The sequence below is a fragment of the Felis catus genome, chromosome B3 (genome assembly GCF_018350175.1).
Source record: "Felis catus isolate Fca126 chromosome B3, F.catus_Fca126_mat1.0, whole genome shotgun sequence".
NCBI lineage: Eukaryota > Metazoa > Chordata > Mammalia > Carnivora > Felidae > Felis > Felis catus.
The window spans coordinates 32406665-32428512 of NC_058373.1; the positions used below are offsets into that span (position 1 = coordinate 32406665).

The 21848-nt window shown below is 40.8% G+C and overlaps 2 protein-coding genes across 3 annotated transcripts in view; one reads left to right on the forward strand and one right to left on the reverse strand.

Annotated features, from left to right (window-relative positions):
• The window catches only part of NPTN (neuroplastin), a 74578-nt gene extending 70761 nt beyond the window's left edge, over nucleotides 1–3817 (forward strand). Inside the window, exons 7-9 of one of the 2 annotated variants that reach the window (XM_019832083.3) lie at nucleotides 1326–1335; nucleotides 2166–2240; nucleotides 2791–3817. In XM_019832083.3, the coding sequence (XP_019687642.1) occupies nucleotides 1326–1335; nucleotides 2166–2226 (71 nt within the window). In that variant the 3' untranslated portion in view covers nucleotides 2227–2240; nucleotides 2791–3817. Of the gene's footprint in view, nucleotides 1–1313; nucleotides 1336–2165; nucleotides 2241–2790 lie in introns of both variants that reach the window. The other variant, XM_019832082.3, reaches the window with a different exon arrangement.
• REC114 (REC114 meiotic recombination protein) overlaps nucleotides 3816–21848 on the reverse strand; it is a 106711-nt gene continuing 88678 nt past the window's right edge. Inside the window, exons 3-6 of the mRNA XM_019832084.3 lie at nucleotides 20761–20844; nucleotides 12615–12827; nucleotides 6834–6923; nucleotides 3816–4080 (exon numbers count right to left, since the gene is read on the reverse strand). Of these exons, the coding sequence (XP_019687643.3) occupies nucleotides 3916–4080; nucleotides 6834–6923; nucleotides 12615–12827; nucleotides 20761–20844 (552 nt within the window). The 3' untranslated portion in view covers nucleotides 3816–3915. The remainder of the gene's footprint in view (nucleotides 4081–6833; nucleotides 6924–12614; nucleotides 12828–20760; nucleotides 20845–21848) is intronic.

The following is a 21848-nucleotide window of genomic DNA, read 5'->3' on the forward strand; positions in this document are numbered from 1 at the left end:
ACTAGTAGAATCCTGTTGGACACTGGTGTGTCGCCAGCCTGTTGTTTGGCTGAGAAGTCATTGGTTTGTGGTTAGTTCGTTCGTTTGTTTTTTGTTTTTTTTTTTAATCTTTTTTTGCTCCAGTCACTGTGTGTGCTGGCGGTGGCTTTGCCTCTCCGTTGCCTCGAAGGACCAGGTGGAGCAATGTCTCCCTGTGACAGACATTACTCCTGACGTGTGCGCCTGCAGATGCCTACACTGAGACTGTAATCTCCATAACTGCTTCATGTGCACCAAGCCCCCTTGTGGAATCCTGCTGAGAGTTTTTCTAGAAGCCTTCAGCTAAACCAAACTGTTCAGAATCATTTAGTCTACCTGACTGGTATAAAACAGAAAAACTAAGAGCACTTGCTTGTTCCCTCCCCATGTACATATATCCCTGCTTAAAGGGGACCAAGTTGCCCTTAGTTGAAACAGGAAAGAAAAACTTATAAATCAGAATAATGAAATACCAATTTAAGAAGGCTTCTAAACTCAGATGATGTAAGCTTTTTGGTTTAAAAAAAAAACAAAACAAAAACTATCTCATGGCTCATCTGGATTCGGGTTCTGGTTTTGGCCAGGGCTCGAGTTGAGCCTGTCTTTTCTGTCAGAAGTCTGAAGTCTTTTCTAGAGGGATGTCACCACTATTCAGCTCTCCCTGATGTGTCACAGAACGTCTTCTGGTTATGTATGCACTTGTGCTGGCATAGCCCAGCTGGGCTGACCCAGTATTAGGTTGAACTGTTGTGGCTTCCTCTCCCTCAATCTCATTCGCCAGACTAAAGACTCTCCTAAAGATTACAAAACAGCAAGAACACTGTCTTTTGGGGAAGTGAGGATGTGTGGCTAAATGTATAGAACACACACATCCGTCCACACTGCAGGATTGAGCCATGCATTCGCCACAAGAAAACAAACAGCAGGATTTTACAACTGAAATGTTGGTTTGTGTTCTCATTTCTCTAAGAGTGAACCACTGGAACTTGGGGACAAGATGAGTATAATATCGCAGCCTGTCTGTCCGCTACAGTTGCAGTTTTTCATGACAAGCATTCCCAGTGTCAACTAAAACCATTGAAACAACATACCCGCCATTAAAAACTCGAATCTAGAAGTAATAACTCCATGAGTGTTTTGCACCTCCAGATGGAATGGCCTTGAATAAATGCTATGAATAGCCATGTTTGCCACTTGCCGTTTGCTCTTCTGTTAATTCTTAATGTAGAGTCTCACGATTTTCTCCTTTCTCCTCCTGTTCTCAATGGATTATTAAAAAACGGAATACCTTACAGACGATGAACCAGCTGGGCCAATGTGAGTACTTTGTTGGACATTGATTCAGTAGTTTATTTTGTATTTGCAGTTTAATTGAATGGAGTGAGTAGCTAAGGTGGTGTGGGGAGCCAGCAGGTGGAAATGAGTGTTGTAGTGTAGACTCCCTAGCTACACAGACATGGAGCTGACAGCCATTTGATTCCCAGGACAGGCTGTGCAGTTTTGTTTTCTGTAACAACACAAGGTGGAACGCCATGCAAAAAACCGTTTAAAATTTTGCACGTCCTGCATACTTGAATTGATAGTGTGGAGGAAATAACAAGTGTATCGGAGACTGCCAGTTTTGTGAACGTTAATTTCAAGCTGGACTGTAGCATGGAGAAGCTGTCTGGCTTCATTAACAATTGGGTGTAGCCAAGACAGATGGTACTGCAAATTTTCAGTCGGTCCAGGAGAAGCGGAGTCTCCTAGAGTTGGGGACTAAGGGGTGAGAGGCCCAAATTGGCCAAGTGCCAGAGGGCACACCACTGCCCACCTGTGTGTGATTATCTTGTATCATTTGAGGAGAGACTGTGGTGTTCAGTAGAGAAGAAACCACTGTCCATACACCGTTAGAGTAATTAGATTATAGTTTGTAAGTCGGATGGAAAGTTACCTGTATATTGTCTGCCTTGGGAGTCAAAAGGATTAACTGAAGGTGTGTGTGTATGCACTTTACACAAAGAATATTTTTATTGACTAATGTTGTGCAGTAAAATTTCTTACTATACCAGGGATGGTAGTAAGTGAAAGAATCCCTGTATTTCCATGTTATAATTTCAAGAGTTGCCACTGACTTTAACTCTTATAATGCAATTTTTCCTCCAAAGGAAAACCAACTCTACCAACAATCACAAAGATAAAAACTTGCGCCAGAGAAACACAAATTAAATACTGCTTATAATGTAAGTATGGCCTTACTTAGAAATTTTAAAAATTATATGCAAACGAACGTTGCCTCTGTTGACCTTGTTGCACATTCTTTGGTAGTTGGTAGCATGTTGTAGGATCTTCTAGTTCATTTCAGAGCTGTTGATAGGATGGAACAAGTTCTGTTTGCCCTCCCTCCAGTGCAGCAGCCGGAAAGGAACATTTTCAGCTGTGTTGTTCCACATATTTATATAAGTGCCGTTTCAGAATACGTATGGTGTTTCAAAATGCATCCTTTGCACCACTATTTAACTGTATTTTTTAAAAAAAGGTAAAAATTGTCACCTTGGGTGGATTATTCCCAGAGGCCAGTTAATTCCACTTTGCTTGTGAGGGCAAGGCAAGAATGGTGGCCGGGCATAGCTGGGCCAGAGTGCCTTCCATGCCGGCACATGGAGATCAGAGTTTCACACCACATCCCTGCGCATGCTGTCTGAACCAAAGCTTTGTTGTATGTAGGATTTGGTGTAGTCTTCAGGGACAGTGCATATTCCCTTTTAATTTCCAAATACTTTTTCTTCACAGATCTTTAGGTTCCTGAAACTGGTGGCAACATGATCTGCTAAATTTTCTGCTTGGACCTCTTTGGTTCTCTCCCCTTTTAAGTGAGCAGCACCACAAATGACTGTCTAAAGCATGCCTTATTTAGCCTTTCCTGTAAGGGTGATCTAGTCAGGTACATTTTAAACAATGCTTCAGTGTAGAAGGTGTAAACTATTTGGGGCTTGATGTGCTGTGAATGTTGCTTTTTTTCCCCCCTTTGTTAAAATATTTAAGTAGAAGTGAAAAGGTCCTCTGAGGATCGGATCATGCATGCGCCATTTTTTACTTAATGCAGCTGTTAAATTGGCAAAGCTCTAAAATGCACTGCTGCCATCTAGTGATAACATTTTTGTAAAGTACAGCAAAACCTACAGATATATACAGTATATAAATATATATATATATATATTTATATTTTTGGGGGTGGGAGAAATCCAAAATAAAATAAATGCTTGTTTCATTTTTTAGCTGCTGATATTCATTCCTTACTGTATGTTGTCAGATGAGGAGATTGTGCAGTTCTGGTACATAAAGATGAGTAATATAAACTGAAATCTATAATTTTAAGGGCTTAACCTATGACTTTGATAAAAAGCTGGAACACTCCACTGAATGGATATATTGAATTGCAGTATATATGTATGATTGCTTTTTAAGTGATTATTTTTTCTTCTGTTAAATCATGTAAATTCTTAAATCCTTTTGCACTGATGTGTTGAACCTTATTGTACATTCAATTAAGGCAAACTTTTATAATTTACCTTTTGTTTTCAATGACCTTGAAATGTTATAGCATGGTATTCTATGCAACTAGTTATCCTCTGGGGTTGACACTGTATTTTTCACATTGATTTAAAACAGTTGAGTGTAGATTTTCTCACCCGGCAGGGTTCTCATGCGGTGTGTAACCGTAGATGCATGTACTTGTGTTCTGTGTAAGTGTTGAAGTGCAATGATGTATAAAAAAGTGGATTCACTGTTTTTAAAAATAAAACATTGATAAAAGGTGCTTGGAATAATACTCTTTATTCTTGTATCTAATCTTAGGAAGAAGCACTTTTTCAGTGAACTTTTTCAAGTTCCTTAGTGCTATATGTACGTGGAGTGTTAATTTCTCAACCCTGTCAGCTTTTTAAGTTCCTTTTCCACCTCTTCCACAAATGCGGGGAAATTCTGATCCATGAGGCACAAGCGTAGAAAGGGGCGTAAGTCTTCCGTGTCCCACGCAGATTGTTCATAGGCCGGGGACAGCTCCTCTGACACCAGGAGAGACTAGGGGGATTCCAGAAGAGTAGTTTATTAGTGATTATAGCCAAAAGCAATGGCCTGAAATAACACAGAAAAACTTTGCTTTTAGGAAATATCAGGGAAACACCAAAAATTAGTGTTTATTACCTTTACGGGGTTCCTATATATAATGCCTCTAACTACACATAGGAAGTGAGATAAACTTGTATCCTTAAGCATGTCAAATTAATGAAATGATTTACAAAGGTAAGGTCCTGCTTTAATGAAGAATACTGTGTTAACATTTTGTGGGTAAGAAAGTTGTCAATGAATGAAATGCACTAGCTTAGTTCATCTTTCTCACCTCCCAGATGAATGGGTGTGAGCCGTTCACCTTGTGGAAGGCGGGTTCTGAATGTAATAAAGAGGTCACAAACTCACTGTCCAAAGGAGATAATTAGCTCACTCATGTCTCTTTCCAGTCCTGTCCACGAAGTTTGACAGGGAGAGGCATGTAACTATCACCACAGAGAAGACACGGACATTTCCATACCTCTCCACCTCCCGCCGAAAATTTCTTCATGCTGCCTACACTCTTAGTGTCAAACAACCCCTGGCAAGCAACCGCTGATCTGTTCTCCATTACTCTGTAGCTTTACCTTTTCTAGAATGTCATAAATGGAAGTTCTATAATGTCAAGCATTTTTTCACATGCTTATTTGCCACCTATATGACTTCTTTGGTAACTTGCAGTGTTTTAAACCAGCTGAGGGGCGCCTGGGTGGCTCAGTCAGTTAAGTGTCCCAACTCTTGATTTCAGCTCAGGTCATGATCTCATGGTTTGTGGGATTAAAACCTGAGTCAGACTCTGTGCTGACAGTGTGGAACCTGCTTGGAATTCTGTCTCTCCCTCTCTCTGCCCCTTCCCCTCCCCCGCTCAGTTGTCTCTCTCAAAATAAAAAAAAATAATCAGCTAAGTTGCCCAGATTTAGATAGCAGAGTTCAAATGAAAGTCTGACTGTGCTTGGCAATTTGGAAGATACGGTGACAGCAGATCCACAGTCTACTGTGATACGATGGGCTCCAGCCCTGCTGTCTTACATCTGTGTTTGCTGCTTTGACTCAGTCGCCATATTTACTCTTCACACTCCATCTACTAGGTAGGTGGTTTTATGCCCTTTCTATGGATGGCATGGTTTGGTGTGTTTTGGTGTGCACAATTGATATTTTTCTAGAAACTGTAATAGAAATTTAATAAATTCAAACTAGCCTCTCAGAAGAATGTGAAAGTAACATGGAGCCCTGTTCTCCAGTGAGAGCCACTGTTAGCAGGTCAGTGTATCTCTTTCCAGACCTATTTTGTGTGTTTGTGTTTCTATAAAAACTAAACCATCCATGCTGTTTTTAACCTTTTAAAAAACTTAATGTATTACAAATATCTTTCCACGTCAACAGATAGGGATATATATCACTTTTATTGACTGTATTTTTATCCCATTTGTGGTTATACCACACTTAAAACCACTTAGTATCCTACTAGTGCACATTTATGTTGTTGCCAGTTTTGTTACTATGAACAACACTGAAGAGCATCCTTCTGTGTATGTTTGTGTAACTGAAATGGAATTCTAGGTAATAAGATACAACATTAAATTGGTTCCTAAAATGTTTTATGCACTTATGTTCGTGCAACAACTTGTCCAGAAGGTTAGAGCAAATGAGAAACCTATCTGAGCCGCCCGCCTGGTGCATGGTTCGTACGTGGTTCTCCACTATGTAAATACGCTGGGCTACGGTCCGCCTTCTGCAGCATCTGATCTTTCCTGAATAACGATATCATACCCTGCCTTGTTTCCATGTTTTCCTCAGCCACTCATTCAATTAACCTCTAACCACAATGCAAATATGAGGCTACAAACTGGGACACTGTGGAGTTTGTCCTGCTGCTGGACAAAGAGGCTTTTAATTTTTTTTTGTTGTGGTTGCTAAGTTATTAAAAGAAATAGATGTGAATTCTTATTTAATCGTCTTAAATTTTTAATTGTAGGACTGTCTATTTATTTTGAGTGGTAAGCCAGATGGAGGAAACACCCATATTTTCCGTTTTATACTACTGTTAGCACAGTTCAATAAATACATTAAAAAGAAAACTCATCCTTAAATACTGATTTCCATGCAGAACTGTGTGGAAAGCACAAGCTGTTGGCCGGAGAGCTGCTGTCGAGTGAGGAGGAGACAGGCCTCCAGGAGCTCCCAGCAGAGCAGGGCATCAAGCAACCCTGAATTTGAATGAATAGGTTTTGTGGGATGCTTTGGTAACAGCAGGCTGCAAGGGAAGGGGAATGTCTGAAAGCAAGTCTGTGGGAACAAGGCTGAATCCTCCCAGGTTTCCGGACATCCTCAGCTCTTAGCACTGGAAATTTGCTGCTACAGAGACCATCACTGAGCTGGCTCCAAATTCATATTGATACCTGTCTTAGGATAGTTCTCAATCTCATTTTCGAAATTAAATGGAAATTCTTCCCTTTATTTCTCTTTGGGAGCGTGGCAATTAAATTCTTTATGTCACACATTGAAAAGCTAACAGCGCCCCCACCCCCTCCTCGGAGGGCAGCTCTTCAGTGGCGCCACCGCACCCGACGGCACAGGTAGGCGGAAGCGGCCCCGTCTGTCTCTACTGTCCTCTCTCTGCTGGCACTTCACGTCACTATTCCACAGAGGGGTGAACAGAAGGATACAAATTCCTCAGGATCACGGTTTCTCGTGACCAAGGAAGACAACAGGGAAATAGGCCCTACCTGAGCCAACCAACTCACTGAGGTCCTTCCTCCTGAAGTCCCTGTGCCGGCCGGTCCATGCTGCTGCTGCTTCTCTGGCTTCTGGTGTGACTGCAATTAGGAGACGAGCTGAACGTAATCAGAAATGCCACTGGCCATCATAGGACTAGCAACACACGTACTTGCGTGAAAAGAAAATACCAGTGTCAGTAAAGGCATAAAGTCATTGTCAGTGGATTCTGTCCTGGTTTAAGCTGGGCTGTCCCTTGATTTACTACAGGAGGGGGTTATGGACACAGTTTCTGTCTGAGGTTCCTGCCCTGCGCCTGGTGTTCCTCGGTGTCTCACCGGCTGTCCAACCCCATCATGTCCTCCTGCCTTCAGAGGCCCAGCCCAGGACCATGTGCTGGTGCTGGAGGGCAGTGGACACTGTCCAGATTCCGATAATGATTTTGTTTTTAAAGTTTATTTATTTTGAGAGAGCAGGAGAGAGCACGTGGGGGAGGGGCAGAGAGAAAAAATCCCAAGCAGGCTCCGTGCTGACAGCACGGAGCCCGATGTGGGGCTCGAACTCACAAACTGCCAAGACGACCTGAGCTGAAACCAAGAATTGGGACGCTCAACCAACTGAGCTCAACCAACTAGGCGCCCCTGATTTGTTACTTTCTGAGAGTTACAACTCAAGTGATACATGGTCACGACAGAAAAGCAAAGCAGGGGAAGAAATAAACCCTATGATTTCAAGATAACCATATGCTTTTAATAAAACTTTAAAAAAAAATCTCATTTTAGACATTCCAAGGGAATGAGTTCTTCTGTTAGTAAAATACTGAGATATCTTCATTCAACAGTGTTAGTGCCTACCACGGAAAGGGGCCACGGAGAACAAGGTAGTGGTCCAGCCCTCAAGAACCCACAGCCAAGTGAGAACCTAACAAGTAGAACAGTGATTAGCATGCAACCTAAGAGGTGCTAGAATGAAGGCAGGTATGAGACTTCAAGCTTACAGTGGAGGGGGTGAGCCATAGTAGGTGGTACACTAAGCATGAAGTGTATAGGAATGCTTCAGAATCTATTTCAAAAGAATCTACAATGTGAGGGGGTTTTCTTGGATAGAGCACAGGCAAAAGCACAGTGTAGGAGGTGGCCTGGAGGCCTAAAAGGCCTCCGAAGGCCGCCTCTACTTAAGAGCACAGTTTCCGAGACCCCACCACCCCTCCTTCCTAGCCACGTGTCTGCAGCTCTGGCTAGGTTTTGGATACCTGGGGCTATTGCACACAGGTGCGCCCGTCCCACATACAAGCTGGTGGCATAGAGAGAGAAACCAGGCTCTCCCTAGAAGATGCCTCTAACAGCATCACGTCACGGCTGGCAGAAGTCAGAGTGTCCAAATTTTGTCTCCTCTTACGTGAAGCTGACTATTGCTAGTAGTGGGTATTAACAGAAAAATAATAGGTATTAACACTAGGTACTAACAGAAAAGCAGATCTGGAAGCATCAAAAACGGGAGGGAGACAGGAAGGAAAGAACAAAAAGAAAACTAGTCAGGAATACTAAAAATGAGCAAAAACATAAGGGACTCTAGTGAATCAGGAGTCCTTAGGCAAAACCCCTTTCTCTGTTCAGTTTCCTCATCTGTAAAAATAAAAGACTCCAGTGCCTGGCATTTCTTCTAGCTCTGACTTTTGATGCCAGTTCACGTCACACATGTTCTTCAAACACGGGGCAGACAACAACCCAACATCATGTTGCACGCTTGGCTACGCTGGAGAGTAGCCAAGTGTGATGGAACCACCTGAGGTGAGTAGGCGGCTCCGGGATCAGACCGTCCTCCACCCAAGTGCACAGACAAGGAAGGTGCTGTGCACACAGTAACTGGAGCCTCCTGGCTGCTTTCTTCTTTTGGACTTCTTGTATCAACAACAGACAGTTCAGCTGGGAACTGCCATTCGCCCTCCTGTCTTTCCTTTCCCCCTTCTTCGGGGTGGGCTGGGCTGCCTTAGAAACCCTCAGGTTGAGAAGCCTTGGTTAGGCCACAATTGGTAAAATTACAAGGCTGAGGAAGAATAAAAACCAAATGTTCTGGGAGATGACTGAAGAACGTGAAATGAAAAGACAGGAAATTATCTCTACCTGCAAAGAAGAGAACTATTTCAGATAAGAAGGTATATATAAGGCATTGGGGAAATGACACCTGAGTCCAGGAGGGCAGCAAGAGGACTAGAACTTGGCTACAGCTTGCAACTCTCAAGATGGATTCTGAGAAAGGGAACGTGATACCAAATTTGCACAGGAGCAGCTACGACAAACCTGGGAATGTTTTGCCATTAGGAAGACTAGAATGTTCTAGGCAGTATTTCACAATGTCTACACTCTGGCAAATTAACCTAGTGGCTTTACCTTGTCTTCTGCTCTGCAGCTGTAGACGTTCCATCTTACGGTCCCCTTGCCTTGGGAGTTCTGACCCTTGCTTACTGACCAGCGCGCTAACGTGTTCACTTGCAAGGGAACACAGATCTGGGAGGGTAACGGTACTGGCAATAATAGTAATAATGAATAATGTTATTTAGATGTTTGCCAGGCATTGTACTATGTCTGTATATACAGCATTTCCGTCTTGCCATGTTACAGATGAGGTTCAGGGGCTCACGAAATCATGCGGCCACTAGCAGGGCCAGGATTCAAACCTAGATCCATTTTGATTCTGAAGCCTGTGGTCTTTGCACAGCATTGCATAACCCCCAACTGCAGATCGTCAAAGTCCCTGAATACAGCATCGAGGAAAGATGTGAAAAATTTCTAGCCACTCCGGGGATATTTCTACCTGGGTATTGGGGGCCAGCCTTTGAAATCAGAGCTAGAACTTCCATTTGTTGCTGTAGCTCAGAACCCTCAGTCTGCATCTGCTCCTACATGCTACAGCCTCAATTTATCTTCTTATATTTAGATAAGTGTGTAGCCTGGTTAGGCTCCAGCCTGGCGTGTCTTCATTGCCTTTATAAGGCATTCCAGACGTACTTCCCAAATTCTAGCACCCTATTCGGGTCCTGTCCCACTCCACGCACTGGGTACCGTAATCTGAATCTAATAACGATCGATGAAACCTACAAAAGAAGACATTCTACTTAGGGGGCAAAGGATCATAAACTAATAGAGTACCTTGTAATAAACCACTCCATCCCATTTGCAGGGAAGGGATTCTTAATATAGCAGGAGCTGATGTGGCAAAATGAAACCAGATCCAGGGTTTGTAAGAAATGGAGCTTTAGCATGAAGAAATCTTCACAAAGATCAGACAAACGGAGGGAAAGAATTCTAGAAATCTTATTTGGCAAACTGAACACATTCAAGAGGAAATCATACAGCACTTGTTGAAAGAAAAAGACCTTATGATAAATAATGTAAATTTATGTTCCCCCTAGATAAATTATGAACCACAAGAAACTTGGTGATAAAACAGCAGCAATGAATGGTCTTGCTCCATTGAGTTTAAGGGCCCTTATAGGATGAAAGGCTAGAAAGCCAGGTTTGGAAAATCATTTCTCAAAGTAGAAAATAAAAAACCCAACTTGAAACTAGAATTTCATCTCAAAAGCAGAGGCAAATGCCTATGCTAACAGCATTTGGGATTAGGCCAAAGAAGCATGAGAATATGTACTTCCTGGAGAAATTCTGTAACAGTGCTTCTCAAACTTAGGATCACAAGCTCCTTCTATGATCTGACAAACTATTGAGGCCCTCGGACAGCGGCTTTTTAGGCTATATCTAATATTTACATGTTAAAAGTGAAAGCAAAAATTAAAAATATTCATTTAAAAGTGAACCCAATATATGTTATTTAAAATGTTTATGAAAAGTAACTCTATTTCCTAAAATAAAGATGTCATGATTTTGCAAATCTCTGGAATGTCTAGCTTAATGGAAGATGGCTTGACTCTCCTATCTACTGCATTCAGTCTGTTGCTTTGGATGAGGTACATGAAGAAAGTCTGGCTTCACATAGATACATAGATGGAAAAGGCAGAAGTATCTTACAGTAGCCTTTTCGGATAATTGTGGATAGATATTCTTTGATAGAACACCAAAACTCAACAATTGACTGGTTTTTAAAAGTTAGCTGTATACATGGAATCTGAAATCATAGCAATTAACTTGTTACACTCTGTTATATTAAAACCACTGGTCTGTTTTGCACTTTGAATGGATCTTTTATCCCTGCATGATTTTGTAGCATCATTGGATTGGTCATTTGGAAAATACTGATTGGCTGGACTATACAGATCTTCCACAATGTTGAAACATCTTGTCACGTAATTATATCCAAAGAAAAACACTCTGGGGCGCCTGGGTGGCGCAGTCGGTTAAGCGTCCGACTTCGGCCAGGTCACGATCTCGCGGTCCGTGAGTTCGAGCCCCGCGTCAGGCTCTGGGCTGGTGGCTCAGAGCCTGGAGCCTGTTTCCGATTCTGTGTCTCCCTCTCTCTCTGTCCCTCCCCCGTTCATGCTCTGTCTCTCTCTGTCCCAAAAATAAATAAACGTTGAAAAAAAAGAAAGATTTTAAGAAAAACACTCATGTTCGTTAAAAGCACTATCAGAATAGTCTTCTGAGTTAGGGAGCTGTGGAGGTCAAGTGGCAGATACATACACGTTTTCCAAGAGTCCAATTTTTCCTTGAAAAGCTTACTTCATCATTGTCGATAAATACTATTAGTTGTTTTCCTGAAATGATAGGCTCCCTTCATTTGAGAAAGTGTCCACTGAATGCCCAAGTATGAATAACCCTAGTTTATCTTGTTCTTTCAAGTACTAACGGTGTTCCGTGAAGAAGGCCGGTTCAGCGCCCAGCACAGGCCCTCAGGCACTTCCCTTCCAAACAGCCACCGTGCCCAGGGCACAGCAGCTCTGTCTGTGTTCTTACTGCGAGTGATTGGTGAAGACTGATCACCACCTGCACAGTTTGAGGCCACTACCTTGATGGGTACCAAGGTGACAGCAGCTTTGCTCACAATTCTTTTGTCAGATTAATGCAAATACTGACAAAGTGAAAAGGGCAAATAACGTCTCAGTATTATAAAAAATAATGGTGACTTTATGGACCCCTTGAGAAAGGTCTCAGGAAAGGGTCCACAGACCATACTTTGAGAACCACTGTCTATGACGACACCCAGAATGCAGCCGGGACACCTGGCTAATCTGATGTCTAGGATTATAGGTAGCTACAATGAGGATCAATCTTCAATCTAAACAAGTCAGTCAACATTATGGGGGCGCCTGGGTGGCTCAGTCAGGTGTCCAACTCTTGATTTCGACTCAGGTCATGATCTCATGGTTTGGGAGTTTGAGCCCCACATTGGGCTCACTGATGGCGTGAGGCCTGCTTGCGATCTTCTCTCTGCTGCTCATGTGCGCCCTCTCTCTCAAAATAAACAAAAATATTTTTAAAAATACGTCACTCGGGGTGCCTGGGTGGCTCAGTCGGTTGAGCGTCCGACCTTGGCTCAGGTCGTGATCTCCCGGTTCAGGAGTTCGAGCCCCGTGTCAGGCTCTGTGCTGACAGCTCAGAGCCTGGAGCCTGTTTCAGATTCTGTGTCTCCCTCTCTCTCTGCCCTGTACCCACTTGTGCTCTGTCTCTCTCAAAAATGAATAAACATTAAAAAAAATTTTTTTTTCAAATATGTCACTCAACATTAGGTATCTTTTAACTTACAAACCGGATAGATTCAACACATTCCACTGTGATTTCGTCCCCATAAAGCAATACTTTGTCAGGTTTCTCATGCAGCCAACACACTGGCCTACTTACCCGGTGCTGCGGTGGGATGTGCTGTGCACAATCCTTCCCTTGGCTTTCACCTGCCCCCAGCAGGCCAGCACTTGGCCTGAGTTCCTGGCTGACTCTGTCAGGCTCCTGGACGGTCACATACTGGGCCAGCTTCTGCACGCAGCTGCAGCAGCTTTCCAGCGCCTGCTCCTTGGACCCTCCACTAAACTGCACCCGGAACATGCGGCTCTTGTTCTGTTGGACAGATGCAAAGTTCCCCCTAGAAGCCCTCACTTTTATTTACTGTGGGCACCTCTAGGGAGTGCTTCCCTTTGCGGGGAGCGGTAACTCTAGATTGTTAATGTGGATAGAGAAAAGGCAGTAATTTCTTTTCTTCCCCCTTTGGGGAGCTGCTCATACTAAATTTGTTTCCTTCAGGGAATTGACATCAGCAAAAATGGAAAAGCCCGTATCATACAGACCAGGAAAGTCACTACTGACTACAGTAAAATACCGGTGTTTTGTCTCACTCTGGAATAAAGATTTCATAGCTTCTAATTCCTTAGGTGAAAAATCAGTGCTAGCTCAACAAAATTTTTCTAAACCTAAGTATATAAAAGAGCAAACTGGGTACATGGTACTCTAAACAAACCAGCGAAGTTGACAAACGAGACTGGGGAACAGGGGACAGGCAGATGCTAAGAGCTAACGAAGCTCCTATTAGCAATCTGTAGTGCTCTTTATTCTTAAAGAAGCCAGACTACCACACAAATTGCCTTTTGCCTTTAATTTACTGTATGAGTTCCATCCCTTGGCAAATCAGCAAATGTGGGAGAGATGCAGTTAGAATTGTAAAAAATTTGGCAACTACATCATACTTACTGGCTTGTAAGTTTAAAACTAGAACTAAATTGTAACAGTAACAATGATAAATCCAGTATTTTAGTAGCAACAGTTTCCTGTTTTTCTAGTCTAATATTCCATCTAGTTTAGAGGAGTCGATATATACCAAACAGATGGTATGTATCGTGTGCCTTTGTTCAGTTTCTTCTGTAAAGAAATCCAGATGCTAACTCAGCACAGTGACATTTATTAAACACATAAATCACTCTGCTAACAGGAAAATGTTTCTAGCTAGAGTTCACAAAATCCTGTAAGTTCCCACAGGTAAAAATTCCTTGGTTTGCCTAGTTCCAATTTGCACTATTTACATTTTTAGATAAAGCCATCAGGCAAAGCCACATATTTAAGTTAGAGAAAACTCTGAGCATGGCTAAGTGATGGATGGTAAGGTGTCATGTTTAGAAGAACAGACCCTGCCCCCCTCCTTACTGCCACTGTTGGGTGATCTTATCTTTTAATGCGTTTCATCTTTTTCCTAAGTATAAAATAATCCATTATCATCCCCTACAACAATGAATATATATAATGTATAAAATATTAATATATTATATATATATATATATATATATATATATATGGTAGACTATACTACTGTTTAGTAACCTGATTTTTTTATTTAATAAGAAGTATAAAATAGAAGTATAGTTCATTGTTCTCAATGGCTGAAGAGTATTCCTTTATTTAACTGGCCCCTACCAACATTTATCTATAGCCTTTTTCCTATTGTAAGCCACAAAGCTTTGGTAGGCATTCTTATACATACATCTGTGCATAAATGCCTAAAAGCAAATTTGCTTGGTCAAAAGGTCTTGGGTATTTTGGTAGTGCCAAACTGCCGTGGGCGGGATAGTATCAATTTACTCCGAGAGTCTCTCCAACACTGGAGATTCTTATTCTTTTAAATTAAAAAAAATTTTTTTAAGTTTATTTTTGAGAGAGAGCACCGGCCAATGTGCACACATGCATGGAGCAGGGGCAGAGAGAGGGAGACAGAGGTTCCAAAGCAGGCTCCCCCTGACAGCACAGAGCCCAATGTGGGGCTCAAACTCATGAACCAGGAGATCATGACCTGAGCTGAAGTCGGACACTTAACCAACTGAGCCATCCCAGGAGCCCCTCTTTTAAATGTTTTTAAATCTACTAGGGTAACATAGATTTTTATTGCAGAATTTCATTTCTTTGATTACAAATAAGGTTGAATATTTTTCTTCTGCATATTGGTCACTTGTATCTCTTCTGTATTGCCTATTCATTTCCTTAGCCATTTTGCTCTTGGATGAATAAATCCCCAGACTCTCAAGAGTAACTGAAAGCTGATTTTTCCCTGAGGAAGGGAAAAGAACTGATAAGAGAACTATACGTTTCATTTTTGGTAACTCTATGCATCGTTTTTTATAAAACTGACCTGATTTCCTGTTTACAATTAATTAGCTGTTTCCAATTTACTTACACTACTTTAAACTCTATCTGAAGACATCTATATGAAATACCTTTTTTAGGGGCGCCTCGGTGGCTCAGTTGGTTGAGTATCTGACTTCAGCTCAGGTCATGATCTGACGGTTCATGGGTTCAAGCCCCACATCGGGCTCTGTGCTGACAGCTCAGAGCCTGGAGCGCGCTTTGGATTCTGGGTCTCCCTCTTTCTCTGCCCCCTCCCCTGCTTGTGCTCTGTCTCTCTCTCAAAAATAAATAAACGTTAAACAAATTTTTAAAAAATTAAAAAAGAAATACCTTTTTTATATGAAATACCTTTATATTAGATATTTCCATGCTGATTTTGTAATTAACCTTTTGAAAAGTAATCACATTAAAAATTGTACCTCTTAGCTGGATGAAAAGCTGTATACAGAAACAGATGAGTATTAAGTGTATTGTCAGGGCAAAAATCTCAGACCAATCATGTAAGCCTAGAGGTGTCTGTATGTGAATGTGCGTAAGAAGGAGTCTGGACAGTTAGGGTTTCTTTAGAATGTAGTTCCCAGAATGACAGGGTAGGCTATGTGTTCAATAGCCTAACTGAAGCCTGGCTCCGTGTTTGCTTCTGTAAAATTCTCAGGTACAATTTGAGCTTTATCATCTGAAGCCAGAAATATCACCTCAATGCATGTGGACCCAAGATAAAACTAAGGTACATCAAGAAAAATGTGACAGTGAGTTACATCACCATCCCACATCCTCAGTGCCGTGGGGCACAATGGAAAACTGTCACTGGGTTAACAAAAAGGACTCCTAGGTTGAAAATCTTAATCAGATTTATTCTTATGCCATAATTAAGTGAGAAAGGGCTTCTTGTGGTGAAATGAAAAGTTTTCAAGTATGTATCAACAGCCATGAACTGGCCTAAATATAGTCTATCGTCTAAGGAGATTAACTCAAAATTACTGTATTTTAGGTGATGGCGTAATGTTAGATTGTTCTGTCCTATTTTAGAACACTTAATTTCAAGTTATTACAACAAACAGAAAATTCCCTTCACACAGACGCCTTGAGGAAACAAAAGTTAAGGATAAGGGCTTGCCTCTTGACACTTCTCTTCATGTACTCACATGAAAGTCAGGCTCCAGCTTCTGGAAGGCATTGGCCCAGTAAATTCTGACTCTTGGGCATGAACAGCATCTCCTTTTGGAGATTCTTAAGCCTCAGGCTCTACAGCTGGTATTATATGGTGCCAGCATACGTGGAAGACAGGCACCTGGTTAACACCACGTGGGAGGAGAACCACAGAGATACAAGTCCTCACCAGCTTGCCGGGTTTTCCTGCTGGTTTTAGATTCAATGCTCAGATCTATATAGTCTCCCATCACTAGGACCCCAACCAAAGCAGTTTTCCCCACCACTGGTAGAGAATTCCTCCACCACAGAAAAGGAGGGAGAGGGGAGTACAGAAAAAGGACTTAATGAGAGAAGGGGCTTCAACACTTTTCTTTGATCCTTTACTCTGAAACCAAGAGGCATTACTCAAAGCCTAGGTTAGACAAAATCATGAGAACATTCTTCAGTGAGTTACTGGGGGCAAAGAGGAGAGTGGTTTATGTTTGTTCCTTTAAACCAAAGTCCCTTTAGGTAGGTAATTACATGTTGACCCTTTGCCGGTTGGCCTGGACCATTTTGATCAGAATTACTAACAAAAAAAAAGGAAGCCCAACTTACAAGTAGGCAGAACTTATATAATCTACTTACTTCAGCCAGAGGGAAAAGAAGTAACTTTTATTATCCACAGAATTTAAGCTATACTAAATTGCTGATAACAGAATAAAAATTTTATTTCAAAATACTTCTTCCATTTATCAACTTAAACACTGGTGTTTGTTACATAATACTTGGTTAATTAAAAGTTATCCAAGGCAAGGAACACCAAAGATATCCTTTTCCAGGTAGGGCAAAAATAAGAATCTGTTGGTTCAATATTAATATATCAAGTCAATACATCATAGAAAGGAAAAAGAAAGACAAGATCTTGGTAAGGTGTCAAAAAGCTTTTGATAAAATTTAATATGTAATCCTGAGAAAAGTATTGATAGATAAACTATAACTGAAAGAATATTTCCCTTAAATGGTAAAGAATATCCATCCAGTCAACAGCTAGAAATGTTCTTAACATCTAAACACTTCTTCCCATTCAGGTCAGGAAGATGTCAAAGATGACGCTATAACCATAAAATTAATGTTCTGAAGGGTCTAGATAATTCAGTAAGGTGAGAAAAGTAATAAATATAAACTACTGGAAATAACTATAATTGTCATTGTAGATTATAAAATCACTTTCCTAGAAATTAAAACAATTAACAAATTATCAGTTAATAAAAGTTTAGTAAGGAAGCTAAATTTCAATTCAGAAAAAATCTAATAATAAGCAGCTAGAAATAACTTTGGGGTAAAGAATATCATTCCCAGTAACAGTAGGCACAACTATGTAGCAATATTTCTAAAAACTACATATATGGCATATATACAAATACATATAACTACACAAATTACATAAACATATTTCTACATAGCACGTAATCTATACATGTATATAACATGTAATCTCTATACATATTCTGTCTAAATACTTTGAAGAGGAAAGTAAGTCAAAACTAGCCAGTAAGTGATTCAAAGAAGAAATATAGATGGCTAACAAAGACACAAAAAATGTTCATTCTCATTTGTTATCAAAGAAATGCAAATTTAAGGAAGATGTTCATGTTTGCCAATCAGATTGGAAGCTAGCTTTTTAAAAAGTTATTTTTAATATTTTTAATGTTTATTTATTTTAGAGAAAGCAGAAGTGTGCATGAGCAGGGGAGGGGCAGAGAGAGAGGGAGACAGAGAATCTCAAGTGGGCTCCATGCTGTCAGCACAGAGCCTGATGTGGGGCTTGGACTCAAGAACTGTGAAATCATGACCTGAGCCAAAATCAAGAGTCAGACGTTTAACCGAGCCACCCAGACGCCCCAATAGTTATTTACTTTGGGGAGAGAGAGTGTGTGAGTGGGCGGGTGTGGAGTGAGTAGGGAAGAGAAGAAAGAGAAGGAGAGAGAGTCCCAAGCAGGCTCCACGCTCTCAGCATGGAGTCTGACATAGGGCTTGATCTCATGAACCATGAGATCATGAACTGCGCCAAAATTTAAATGATACGCCCTATTAGAATTTGGATAAATGAGCATTCTCACATACCACTAGTTCTGTAGAAACAGAAACAACCTACAGAGAGGGCAAATGTACAAGATAAATATATATTCTAGGCTTCTGTCTCAAGAGCCCTGCAAATAAATCCTTATGAAAATCAAAACATTTTTATAATAGTGGAAACGTGGGGATTAGTTAACTGAATTATGTTGCATCCAAACAATAAAATGCTAGGTAGCCACAAACAATCACATTTTCAAAGACTAAGAAATGACTTGGTATAATATTCCTGACATAATGTTACATGACAAGAGGGCAGGATACAAAGTACTCTGTATACTACAATCCCAAGTTTATAAATTATCTATACAGCAGACACAGGGTTCATTGCCATGAGCTGATACATACAAGAGGCTGGAAAAGCCAAGCACTCATTTTGCTAATTAGCAGATTGGAATTGGCCACATTACATTGTCTGGTCCATGAGACATAAGTAGACATATTCTAGGGGTTGTGCAAGGTGGAAGCCTCATAGAAAGTTTATGCTTTCCTTATGAAAGGGACAGATGAAGCTCGTTTTCCTTCAATAGACATTCAATAGAGCTATAGCAACCATTTTGCAAATGTGAGGGAGAGGCCAAGGAATTGCTAAGATGTTGACCTTGGCACTGTGAAATTGCTGAGCCAAAGCTACCACCTCCCTATTTCTGTTATTTAGTGAAAAAAAAAATACACCCCTAATTTTGGGGGCCACTATGTCTGGATTTTTCTGTCATGTGCATCTGAATGCTATCTTGACATAATATACCTGCCACATAGCAACTTTAAAATGTTAATAATGATTATTTGTCAGTGGTCAAAATTATGGTTGGTTTTTATTTTACTCTTTATAGTTAAAAATTGTAATAGTATATATCAGGAAAAAAATTAGAACTCACATATCAGACATATGGCACGGTGTAACTTTTAGAAAGACATATACAGTTGACTCTTGCAATGTGGGAGTGAGGAGTGCTGAAATTCCGAGTAGAACTTGTGACTCCCCCAGAACTTAGCTACTAATAGCCTACTATTAACAGGAAGCTTACTGATAACACAAACAGTCAATTAACACATTTTATATGTTACATATGTATATACTGTATTCTTAGAATGAAGTAAGCTAGAGAAAAGAAACTGTTAAGAAAATCATAAGGAAAATACACTTATAGTGCCGTATGGTATTTATCAGAAAAAAAAAAAAAATCCACAAGTTCAAACCTGCGAGTTCAAACTCATGTTGTTCTGGCATGACAGTCCCAGGCTGGGAGTCAGAAGATACGTCGGTGGCCCAGTTCTCTGACAGCCAGTTACAACCTTGACTATTGGCATAAGTTGAATTCTGTGCCCTCATACATCAATGAAAAGAGGGGCTCTTGAGTATGTGCTCCAGACCCCTTTGGCAATCTGGTGAAGCCAGTGAATTGCTTCTCAAAACAATGTGTATGTGTGTGTTTTAATAGAGTTTATTTATTTATTTTGAGAGAGCAGAGCCTGTCATTGCAGCCCAGTGTAGGGCTTGAACCCACAAAGTGTGAGATCAAGACCTGAGCCGAAACCAAGAGTCAGACACTCAACCGACTGAGCCACCCAGCTCTCCCCACCCCAGCACCCCCCTCGCCCCCGGTCAAAACAATGTTTTTAATCACATAAAATACATTGGATTATAAAGGAAACCAATTATACTGAAGTAGTTTACTACAATATTAAAACACTCATTTGTGAATTAACAATACATATGCTTAACACATGACTAAAAAGCTCTAGCAGAGGGACTAATCACCACCATAATTCTGAGGCAGTGATGAGCCTGACACTGAAGATACCTGTGATGCGGCATGAAAGTAGCTGATTTCTACTGGGGCAAAGGTCTAATACGACTGGGCTCTGATGCCTACATTCATAGCTGAAGGAAATGATACATCTCAGTTAGGTGTCAGTGAATATCTACGCAGTTCATGGTCTCCTGAATTCTTTAAGGACCCTTTGGAGGGTCTGTGAACCCCAGGCTAAGACCCTTCTGTTAGGTGCTCTATTAGATGCTTTTCCAACTCTCAGTCTATGAGCCCATGAAAAATTAGGAGCTTTCACCTAAATTTCAATATTATCTACTGGGTGAATGTTAACAGACTGTTTTTTTTACAGTTATTTCTGAAAGAAAATAATCCAGGTGTTTAGCCTGTATTGTATGTTTCTCTGATGAGGATCATTCTTTATGTTTAATGCAGCTAGGAAGCAAGTAAAAGGGAAATTTTTGAATATTGAAAAGGGAAAATGAAAAGACACAGTAAAGCATTCGAAAATAGTAAGACAAACAATGATGTACCCCACATCCTCGCAGTTTGTGCCTGGGGACTGGAGAATGGTTGCACGGCTCTGTCAGACAGGCGTCGACAGATCAATCAAAGCCCTGGCTCTTCAGAAACACCCTCTTCCTAACTAGGCTTCTGCCTCTCTACACACCTTGTTTCATGTTATGTTCCCAATACAAACCTTTCTTAAACATACATATTCTTCCCAGTACCATTTCCCCTGCAAACAGAAGCTCCCGCACTCACTCCACCCCCATGCATAGTTAGAAGATGACAAGGGTACGATCATTTGCTTAAAAATAGTTGGCTACACAGTATCTTGCCTTTATCGTCGTTCCAAACAACAGACAATCCATGCGTCTCACAATCTTCAACCAGTTCTTGCTACCAATGAGTGAAAACCCTTCCTGAAACAAAATAATTAAGCACAATTAGCTGTAAGAAGCAAAAAGGGACATGGAGAATAGCTATGGTGCAGCTGCTTCCCATTGGAAAGTTGTAGACTGATTCTTAGATTAAGCAGAGTAGAAATGACTCAACATCACCCGTTGCCAAGGATGACCATTCCAGTAAGTCCTAAGGCTCTTCCTGCCTGATCAACAGTAACAGTCTCAGCTTTGCTTAAACTTTTCATACTGAAAATCAATAAAATATTACAGATAGTTAATGTCCATAGTCATATTTGCTATAAAATACATTTCTAGGATTTGCCAATATGTTGGTAATTCGATACATCCTTGTAAGTAAAGGATTTCCATTATAAGAATTTATTAACTTATCTGACACGTCTAAGTACACAGAGTTCTCTTCATGAGAATCTCATTTTCCGATTCCTACAAATGGAAAAATCGAAGCAACTTGTTTTTGGACGCTGAATGTCTAGTTCTTCATTTCAATCTGAAAGAAGAAAAGGCAAAGAGGGCAGTAGAGGGCACACTAGTCTCAAAAGAGAGATGGCAGTTAGATCTTTATGGTAGAAAGATGAACTTTTTCTGCAGCTTATTAACAGCAAACAATTGATTATTTAACCATTATGGTCACTCATAAGCTCCAATTATGTCAGTGGATTTCCTCAGTTAAGAAGCCTGTCAAGTTAGAATGTGTTAGGCTCCACTAATACTAATCCAGGGAACTGAAAATCTAGCAGTATACAAATCCTGCCTTCACTGCCTGTCTACCTTGTAGTGTTAATCCACCAGAGCCAGGGAAGGCTGCTGGAAGAATCTGAGAAAACTCCTACTTTTAGAAAACAAAAGAAAATGTCCCTTATAAATAATGAACCCTCATAGAGTCTCTCTTCCTAAATCTGTATCTGGTGAAACCACAACTTCCAGAGAAATGGAGAGCCCGGGAAAACCGTGTGTTAATTCCTTGGCATTTTCATTTGAAAAAGAAAAAAAAAAAAACATGC